The following is a 10339-nucleotide window of genomic DNA, read 5'->3' as shown; positions in this document are numbered from 1 at the left end:
AAAGCATGCTCCCATGCTGGTTACAGCAATCACAATTTCTTGTCTTGGTCTTCTGATTTCAAGAGCCATGGGTGTGTCGGTCATCAGTATCTCTGGTTAGTTCAAACTACTGGGGACTAACCCTTATTTCATTTTCACGATGACAACAGACAAACTGGAGACAGAGCAGAAAAGTGCAACTCAGTGCCTGTGGAAAAGTGTTTAGGATGGCCATGCATCCATAGATAGCATAAAGGTAGGACGTTGGCATCTGTATGAAAGACACCTCCTCCCTGCGACTTATGTGTACACATGCAGACTGAGTTCAGATACTGTATCTTAAATTGTACTTGGAAATGCCCAGGAATGAGTAGGATGTTTAGCTCCTGTTTCCTATCGGTTCATTTCTCACTCAGAAAATTACTGTGGATGAAAAAACAAAGCAATTTATTGCACAGAACTCCCCTTGACTTCAGCTGAAGTCCTATTTGCATGTATGCCGAACAGCTTGAGGAAAATGCTCTCCAAGGTTTCATGCTGTGAGCAGTAGATTCAGCATCTCGACTGGCCTCTGCATTTTGATGGTTCTGTTACAGGAAGGTTTTTCGCCTGGCAGACTTTGAACACATGTAAAGCACAGTTTCAGTCTCAAGTTCCTGCACCAGCCCAGAAGTAAATTGGGAGAGGTAGGTGGCCAAGCATGTTTGTGTGTTTAGAAGAAAAGTGTTGTTCGGAAGCTCTCACAAAAATGTGAAAGGAAACAAAATATAAATAGGCTTCTGTAATTTCTGAGCAGATTGCATGATGAATTTCAGTAGCCAAGAGTAAAAATTACCTTTCTCTCCCAAGAATTTCTACTTAGATATGGTAATGACATTATTGATAAGCTAATTGTACCATTACTGAACGCCACCCTGTATGTGTCTTCTTGGGTGGGAAGTAGTATATCTTACATTTCTACCTTTTCTTCAGATAATTCTCTTTGCAGAAAATCATGTAACTAATCTACCTGCTTGTTAGCTTTTGTTCTCCTTTTGGTAAACTGAAGAAGGAAAAATACATGCTCCTGTAGCAAACAACAGACAGAGAAAAAAATCAAAGGAGATGAATGAGGTTCCATCACAGCAAGAAATTTAAGAAAAGGTTAGAGATTACAATAATGGGCATGGTGTGTAGCCTGAAGTAATGTTGTAAACTTCAGGGAACCAGACCACATAATCCAACTTGCCCTTTCTGTCTCTGCTGTCTTCCAATTACTATCTACCATTAAGCTACACAGAAAATTTCTACTGATGGTGACAGAACTTCTAGCCAGAACTCAAAGAAAGGGGTACAACCAAGTGATTCCAGGATGTAACCAGGATGTAATCCGTTGAAGTGATTTATTCCTTAAGCACGTCATCATCTTGGATCACAGTCTTTAACTTAAGCTTGTGCTTATGTTATACTTTAAAGTTATCCTCAGTTTGGTTTGGTTTGTTGTCCTGACATATAAGCCTAAATCTTAGTGAGTTTGACATGTTGTAGGTTAGGACAAGTAGCTTCTTTCTAAGTAGCTTAGAAACCACTTAAATAAGATTTGGAGCAGGAGTTATTTTTCGTGACTGTAAATTAGAAATAAATATAAAAATATGACATACTAAAACCCTAATAATGAAATTGTGTTGCATAACTAAGTTTCCTTCTCAGATAAGTTCTAGAACACCATAAACATATGTCATTGTTAATAGCTACTTACAATAGAAACACCAAGAATTATTTAGTTATAGTGCAATTTCAGTTCTCTTAAAAACTTAATTATTTCACAGTTTACTTGGTTAAAATATGATCTTTTATTATGCTCCTTGTTTGATTTTTGATTTGGTCTCTAAGCAGTTGTTTGAATGGTGGTGGGAGTAGTGATCTGTCTTTGATACTGTCTATATGCTCTTTCACCTACTAAATAAGCAAGGAATTAGTTTAACATCCAGCTTAATGTAGCTGGTTAAGCAAAACCAGCACCTTGATCTTTACACCTGCATTTCTGTGTCTGTTGTTAAAATAGAGTTATAACCCAGATATCTTCCTAAATTAATTATATTCTAGACAATTGCTTTCTATTCCATAAGTTTATTTAAATAGAGTTTGAAAAATTCAGCTTAAACTACATGCAAATCCTGCTAAACTGGGCCCTTTATATACATGCATTCCCTTTTATTTGAACAGCACTTTATTAATGGTTCAATAATTAAGAGAGCTTACATTTTAAAGACTTCAGGTTTTAATTGGCTGAATATTAATCACAGATCACTTTCAGTTCTGTTGTGATATGCAAATTATTGATGTCTCAGCTGCATTTGTTTTCAGGTATCAGTCTATCCGCATAATGCAAAATAACATTCTGCAATTATTTCAATTAGATGCAGTCAGCCTTTGGAGCAAGCTATTTATTTCATTTCTGTAAATGAAGAAAACAGTTGCTGTTTTTCATTCCCTGATGTTTACTGCCCAGAACTAGCACTCACAACTGGTATGTGTGCAATACATAAACAGTTTTCTAACTGAATTATGTTAGCACTCACGGTAAAGGACAAGCAGTTGAACTCCCCTTGCAAGATTTCATTTGGTTAACTGACTCTTCTGCCTTGGAAAGAGATGTCACCTCGTTTAGGGGTATTCATTACCATTTTAAAGTATATTATGAAAGGTAGAGTAAATAGGAGTTCTTAATTAGCAGAATCTGTTTTGCACAAGTGCATAACATTAGAGGATTTTTTTCATCAGACTGCAGCTGTTACCTAAGCAGAGGAGGAATTTCACCTAACCACAGAGAATGAGATACACAAATAGCTGTGTTGTCTTAAGAACGGGTCGGGTATGTCTCCTCACAGCGATTTTGTTCCATAATTGCAATTCATATTAAATGCAGTAAATGTTACCATCCTGCCCACTCAGTTTCCACCTCTACTTTTGTTTCAGGCCGGGGGGGGCAGATCGTCAGAAAAGATTGGGGGGGACCGTCCTTTCTTTTCTTCCATTCCCTTTCCTTCCCCACTCTGCTTTTCCAAGCCGCAGTGCTAAGCGGCGAGCACCCAGGCGCTGGGCGGGCGAGCGGGAGCGAGATGGCCCCGTCCCGGCTGTGCCCCGGGCCGCACTTGTAGCTGCGGCGCGCCGCCCATGGCAGCCCCGCGGCGCCCGGCGCGGCACCGGGGCCCCGCCGCTCTCGCCGCCCCCGGGGGCGCCTCCCGCCCCGCCGCGCCCGCTTGAGCTCCGCGGGGGCGCAGCCCGGCATCTCCCCGGGAAAGGTAACGGCGGCGCGGCGCGCCTCCAGGCGTGCGGGAGAGGCTTTCGCGGTTGCGATGCGCTGGGATCGCTCCCCCGGAGCGGCGTCTCCTTCCCCTCCAAAGCAGCGCCCGAGCGCTTGGTGCGTGCGTGTATCTGTGTGTGCGAGTGCGCGTGTGGCGAAGGGGAGGGGGCTCTCTCTGCGTGCAAGGGGTGGGCGAGAGCAGTGCGATGGGAGCGGGTTACGTGTGCAGAGGGATCCTCTCCCCGCATGTGTGCGGGGGACCGCGGTGTCGGGGCAGGGCTCAGCGAGGCGGTTGCTGCATGCGGCGGAGCCCGCCGGGGTACTGCAGCGTTGGGCTTCGCCTCGCTCCGCGCCTCGGCGCCCAGCGCGGCCAGGGGTGCTCGCCCGGGCGGGCGCCCGGCTGCCCCCGCTGCTCGGTGCGTCCGCGGAGCTGCCGGAGGGGAGACCTCGCGGGGAGAGCGGTGGAGCGCAGCGGAGCGGAGCCGTGGCGACCGCGGCCGCCGAGGTAGGGAAGGTGCCGGGCTCTCCGCGGAGCGCCGCCGGGAGCATCGCCGGGGGCGGCCGTCCGCCCCGCCGGGCGTGAGTGCGGGCGGGGAGGGGGAGTATGGAGGGGCTGCGTTTACGTTGGCGTTTTTATTTAATTATTCCGAAGGCTTTATTTTCATTGCTATAATAATTACCGCTGTTATTTTAAAGGGGGGGCGGGGGGAACGAGGCGACGGTGGCTTCCTGCCGGAGCCTCTCTATCATCGCGCTCGCCTCTCCCCGCCAGCCGGCCGCCTCCCGGAGCCCCGGGCCAGCGGCACCCGGCGCAGCGCTGCCCGCTCGCATCCTTTCCGGGGAAGCGGGCGAGCGGAGGGGACTGGGGTTGGGCGGCCCGGATAAGCCGGTGGAGGTGTGGGAGGGACGGGGGGGGGGCAGGATCAGTGGGGCCGGGGGAAGGGGGTGTGTGAATGTGCTGCGGGCTGGACTTTGCAAAGGTGCCGAAGGAGGGTGGGGAGCATTTGGCGGCGGGGACCACGGTTGTGCCTTGTTGCAAACGGAGGGTGGAAGGGATGCTGGGCTGCATCGCCGCGCCGTGCCCGTTCCTAGCCGGCATGTGCGTGCGGTGTGTGTGCGCCCGTGTCCCTCCTGCCTTCCCCCGCCGGGAGGCAGAGGGCGACGGGGCGCCCACGATAGAGGGGACCCGGCACCAGCCGAGCCGGTTGCGGCAAAAAATTGCGGTAGTGCCCGCACTCCTGGCCGGGCTTGCCGACCAGCCCCGCGCAGCGCCCGCAGGGTGCCTGCTCGGCACCGGCCGGGGCCCCAGGGCTGAGGAGGAAGAGGGGACTCGAGCGTGAGCGAGGCAGGGGTACGGGGGGGACGGCGCCTGGGAGAAGGAGGGAGATGGAGCGGTGGGGGCGCGGCGGCATCGGGCTGCCCCTGTGGGCTCGCTCTCCGCAGCCGGGGTCGGGAGCCTGCGGGGATCAGCAGCGGCTGCTGTGCTCCCTCTTCTCCCCGTGGTCCCTCTCCGCGGCCTCCTTGATCCCTTCAGCCATCCCATCCCCTCTTCCTTCCTTACCTCCTCTCAGCTTTCCCTCTCCCTCTTCTCCTTCTGTCCTCCCTTCCTTCCTCCCTCATCCCTCCTCTGCCCTCCCTTCCAGGTCCCCCGGTGCATCCTCCCCTCCTTGCGGCTCCCTCCAGCCCGATTCTCCTCCCTCCAGCTGGCTCGGGCTTTCTCCACTTCCACCCTGGCTCCCTCCTGCCAACTTGGTGGCTTCCCGCAGCAGGAAATGAAAGGGACAAGTTGGGAAATGGGGGAATGGGGAAGGTGGGGGGAGCAATGTATTGATTATTGACTGATTTGTTTTAAAAAAAAAAAAAAAGCTACCTTCTCACTCAGAGGAAATGCTGTGGTTCCAGTTCTTCTGCGTAAAAAATGGCAGCTCAGCTGGCCTGACTATATGTGAAGGGTTCTTGAAAGCCACCTCTGTATCAGTGCAGGGATAAGAGCAAACCACATACTGTTTTACAAAAAAAAAGTTCTTCTCAGGTTTCAGTAGTGTCAGGCTGGTGAATTGTGACTTTGTTTTGCCCTGCAAGTCAGGGTATTGTTGTTATTCCTGGGGATGGGGCTGTATGTCTGTGCATGCTTCTTCCATATCTGTGTGCTTCCATTGGTCACCCAGAGCTGATCTTCTTGTTTTGTGGATAGTTCATTGTATTTCTGCGATCAGTTTATCACCTGTTTATTTAAACTAGGTATAGTAAGTGACAGAAACAATGTGTGTGCATGCCTATGTATCCCTTGAGTGAATCTCACTATTAGCGTAGTGATAATCTGTATGGGTTGATGCTATAGATACATACACTGAGTATTTACATTGCTTTTTGTGTCTGCATCTTCATCCTTTCTATATTGTGCTATCCCAGCCCAGATGTTTGGGCATGCATAACATCAGCATTTGTGTTTAATATCCCTGAAATGCACGGCAACATATGAGCAGTGCAGGATTGAGGAGAGTAAATATGCATAAAATTGGAATCTCCTTTGGTTATTTTACTTTGTTAGTTATGCATGTTTGGCATGTACAAGAGAGAGAAATATATTTGACAGACCTCAGAGTTATTTGTGTTTGTCTACAGAGATTCACATTCCATATTTGAAATCATTCTAGCTCCCATGTATTTGGTTGGTTGTTAAACCTTTTCATGTTATTTTAAATTCAGTGCTTGTAGTTTATCTATAATCCTTGGCAGGTACAGTAGCTCAGTGGAATACAATTTTTAACCCAAATGACGTTTTGGAACAATGACAACTGAAAAACGTTTTCTTTTTTCTTTCCTTCTTTGTTCTTTAGATTCTTTATCTTTGTTCAGGAGCCTAAGGTTGCTTGCTGATCACAAGAAGATGTTTCTGTGGCTCTTTCTGGTTCTGTCATCTCCAGTTTCTTCTACAACTGCAGATGCTGATATATCTGTGGAAATTTGCAGTGTTTGCTCCTGTGTGTCAGTTGAGAATGTACTCTATGTCAACTGTGAGAAGGTTGCAGTCTACAGACCAAATCAGCTTAAACCACCATGGTCTAATTTTTACCACCTCAACTTTCAAAACAACCTGCTAATTATTCTATATCCAAATACCTTTCTTAATTTTACACATGCAGTGTCCTTGCAACTGGGTAATAATAAGTTACAGAACATTGAGGGAGGGGCCTTTATGGGTCTTAGTGCATTAAAACAGTTGCACTTGAACAACAATGAATTAAAGATTCTCCGAGCTGACACTTTCCTTGGCATAGAGAACTTGGAGTATCTCCAAGCTGACTACAATTTAATCAAGTTTATTGAACGGGGAGCCTTCAATAAGCTTCACAAGCTGAAAGTCCTGATCCTTAATGACAATCTGATTTCATTCCTTCCTGATAACATTTTTCGATTTGCTTCTCTAACCCATCTGGATATACGAGGGAATCGAATACAGAAGCTTCCATACATTGGAGTTCTGGAACACATTGGGCGAATTGTCGAATTGCAGCTGGAAGACAACCCCTGGAATTGTACTTGTGATTTGTTGCCTTTGAAAGCGTGGCTGGAGAACATGCCCTATAACATCTACATTGGAGAAGCTATCTGTGAAACGCCCAGTGACTTGTATGGAAGGCTGCTGAAAGAAACCAACAAGCAAGAGCTGTGCTCCGTGGGGACAGGGAGTGATTTTGATGTGCGCATTCTGCCTCCCTCGCAGCTGGAGCCTGGTTACAGCACACCGAATGGCCACACCACTCAAACATCAGTGCACAGATTGGTCACAAAGCCGCCAAAGACTACAAATCCTTCGAAGATATCGGGGATAGTAGCAGGCAAAGCACTATCTAATCGCAATCTCAGTCAAATTGTATCTTACCAGACCAGGGTGCCTCCTTTAACTCCTTGTCCAGTCCCTTGTGTTTGCAAAACGCATCCTTCAGACTTGGGATTAAGTGTAAATTGCCAAGAAAGAAATATAGAGTCAATGGCTGAACTCATACCAAAACCTTTAAATGCCAAGAAACTGCATGTAAATGGCAATTATATTAAGGATGTGGACACTACAGATTTCATTGAGTTTGAGGGGTTGGATTTGCTACATTTAGGCAGCAATCGGATTTCAGTGATCAAAGGAGACGTTTTCCGCAACCTTACAAATTTACGGAGATTGTATCTCAATGGCAATCAGATAGAGCGTCTGAGCCCAGAAATGTTTGCTGGCCTCCACAACTTGCAATATCTGTATTTGGAATACAATGTTATCAAAGAAATCCTAGCAGGCACCTTTGACTTAATGCCAAATTTGCAGTTGCTCTACCTGAACAACAATCTTCTACGAAGCTTGCCAGCGTACATTTTTGCTGGTGCACCACTTGCTAGGCTGAATCTGAGGAACAATCATTTCATGTATTTACCTGTAAGTGGTGTTCTTGATCAGCTAAAATCTCTTACACAAATTGATTTGGAAGGTAATCCATGGGACTGCACTTGTGATTTAGTTGCTTTAAAACTGTGGCTTGAAAAGCTAAATGAAGGTATTGTGGTGAAGGAATTGAAATGCGAAACACCTGTACAGTTTGCTAACATTGAACTTAAGTCTCTGAAAAATGAGATCCTCTGTCCTAAACTTCTAAACAAGCCATCTGCTCTGTTCACGAGTCCTATGCCCGCTGTTACTTTTACAACACCACTGGGACCAGTTCGGAGTCCTCCTGGTGGCCCAGTTCCATTGTCCATCCTGATCTTAAGCATATTAGTTGTGCTTATTTTAACGGTGTTTGTTGCTTTTTGTCTTCTTGTTTTTGTGCTTCGGCGCAACAAAAAACCAACAGTAAAGCATGAAGGGATTGGAAATCAAGAATGCAGTTCTATGCAACTGCAGCTAAGAAAGCATGATCACAAGTCAAACAAAAAAGATGGACTAGGTGCAGAGGCCTTCATTCCTCAAACCATTGAGCAGATGAGCAAAAGTCATACCTGTGGCTTAAAAGAGTCTGAAACGGGCTTCACGTTTGCTGACCCACCAGGGCAAAAAGTTATTCTGAGAAATATTAATGATAAGGAGAAAGATTTATTGCATGTGGATACCAGAAAAAGACTTAGCACAATTGATGAACTGGATGAGTTATTCCCTGGGAGGGATTCCAATGTATTTATTCAAAATTTTCTTGAAAGTAAAAAAGAATACAACAGCATAGGGGTCAGTGGCTTTGAAATACGTTATCCAGAGAAACAACAAGACAAAAAACCCAATAAATCTCTAATAGGTGGTAATCATAGTAAAATCATAGTAGAACAAAGAAAAAGTGAATACTTTGAACTAAAAGCTAAACTTCAAGGTTCACCTGACTACCTACAAGTCCTTGAAGAACAAACAGCTTTGAATAAAATATAGGTCATGCAATCTTATTGCCTACAGAGGACATTTATTTAATGATGAAAGTGCCTTTTGTTGACTTTTAACTTCCAAATACTATATTATATTGATAGGCATAGAGGCAGGTGTATCCAAGGGTGTCTGATTAACTATAACTGCATATGATTTGTCAAGTAGAGGAGAATTTCCTTAATAGATTTTACTACATAAAGCTCATGCCCTGTGGAATCCTGTAGGGATACTGCAAACTCTATTGCCAAAGGGATGCTTTATACACATTACACTGAATTTAACCTCAAGAGGCATATATGTTTTGTACCTTAAATGCAAAACCATCATCTCCTTGTGATTTGTTAGAACAAACACAAGAAACCTGGTACTGGTATTTGTACCTCAGCTGGGTCCTTCATCCTGCACGTGGATTTAAGTTGGTGGAACTGGAGTAATCCTTTGATTTGTGGTGTTGTAATGGCACTGTTTAAAGATTATCTGAAAAGTAACAAGCATGCAAAGAGAGAACATTCGATAGTATGTGTAAATTGGTTACATTTATGGCCTGCATCTTGAAACCACTGGAATTATAATGTTAAATTGTGCAAATATTTGTTTAAAATATACCATGCATTACATACTTACGAAATAAATTTGACCACTTGAAGCATACATGTCTATACATAAAATTAAAAAAAAAAAAAGAAAGAAAATAGTTCAAACTGACTTCTGCAGTATTCGCGGCATCTGAAGAAAATATTTGATGTTTATGCAGAATCTGTTCTAAGACTCATCTCCAATTAAAACTAGAGTTCTGTCTCAGTTATGTGAAACACTTGCAACCCCAACAGGTTGTCCAAAATTGTCAAAGTGCTTACTGTGTGAGCGTAGCAGAAATTATTTTTGTAATATAATTCATATTTATGAAATACTTTGTATACTAAATAGGAAAAATATGTACTCCTTAATATGTATTTAATATGCTTGACTTGTTTCCCTGATCACAATGCATTAATCATTCAGTATAAATAAAAACAGAACAATATACCAAACAGAAACCAGGGATGTAATGTATAGAATTATCCAGAATTAAGTGATCAGATATAATAATAATAAAATTGTTCTGTACTATTCTTGTGAAATTAGCATATTATCTTATTTCAGATTTGTTACCAATGGTGCATTTTAAAATAGATTCATTAGTTTTCTAGTATTGTGTCTCAGGCAATTATTTGCCATCAGTTGTCTTGCTTTTCAGGTCTCTACAGCTTAATCTAAATAGTTTTCACTATAAGTATTTACAGGAATTCATTGTAAGGGTAATATTTTAATTGTATATGCATAAATTTTCTGTTCTTATTATCTGTCTGGCTGCTGTCAGTCAGAAAAAACTGATCAGAACAGTGAACAACATGGCAAACCATGTCTATTTAAAACCACAGTGTAAAATGAATATAGTGGTCTCAGTTCAGCGTATTGTGTAGCTCGTATCTAGAGAGTAAAAACTTGCCATTGTGAAAGCTGAATCTGAATAGCTAGGAAAAAAAAAGTAGTCAGGAGAATGGAAAATCCCCACTGTATCTCACTGATAGATGGTACTTTGAGATGAGAATGGAGATATATTGGTAAAGCATTATACAGCAAATCTATACTATGAGATTAACAAAAGTTCTTTGACTTGAAAAGGAATTTTTTCA

General features: G+C 44.2%; 1 protein-coding gene across 1 annotated transcript; it reads left to right on the top strand.

The window, feature by feature from the left end:
• The first annotated feature begins 3511 nt into the window (after positions 1 to 3511).
• Positions 3512 to 8669, top strand: SLITRK4 (SLIT and NTRK like family member 4). Its single transcript, XM_072877098.1, has 2 exons — positions 3512 to 3770; positions 6106 to 8669. The coding sequence occupies exons 1-2, from the start codon at positions 3512 to 3514 to the stop codon at positions 8667 to 8669; spliced, it is 2823 nt and encodes a 940-aa protein (XP_072733199.1).
• Positions 8670 to 10339: the final 1670 nt, after the last annotated feature.

This window comes from Ciconia boyciana, chromosome 12 (assembly GCF_034638445.1).
Source record: "Ciconia boyciana chromosome 12, ASM3463844v1, whole genome shotgun sequence".
In the NCBI taxonomy this organism is placed as follows: Eukaryota; Metazoa; Chordata; class Aves; order Ciconiiformes; family Ciconiidae; genus Ciconia; species Ciconia boyciana.
This window is presented reverse-complemented; position numbering and strand designations above follow the sequence as displayed.

Excerpts from the sequence above, each read along its gene's own strand:
- SLITRK4 (XM_072877098.1), top strand. The coding sequence starts at position 3,512 with ATGTGTGCGGGGGACCGCGGTGTCGGGGCAGGGCTCAGCGAGGCGGTT. Across the intron at positions 3,771-6,105 it reads TGGCGACCGCGGCCGCCGAG|ATTCTTTATCTTTGTTCAGG; the intron begins GTAGGGAAGGTG and ends TTTGTTCTTTAG.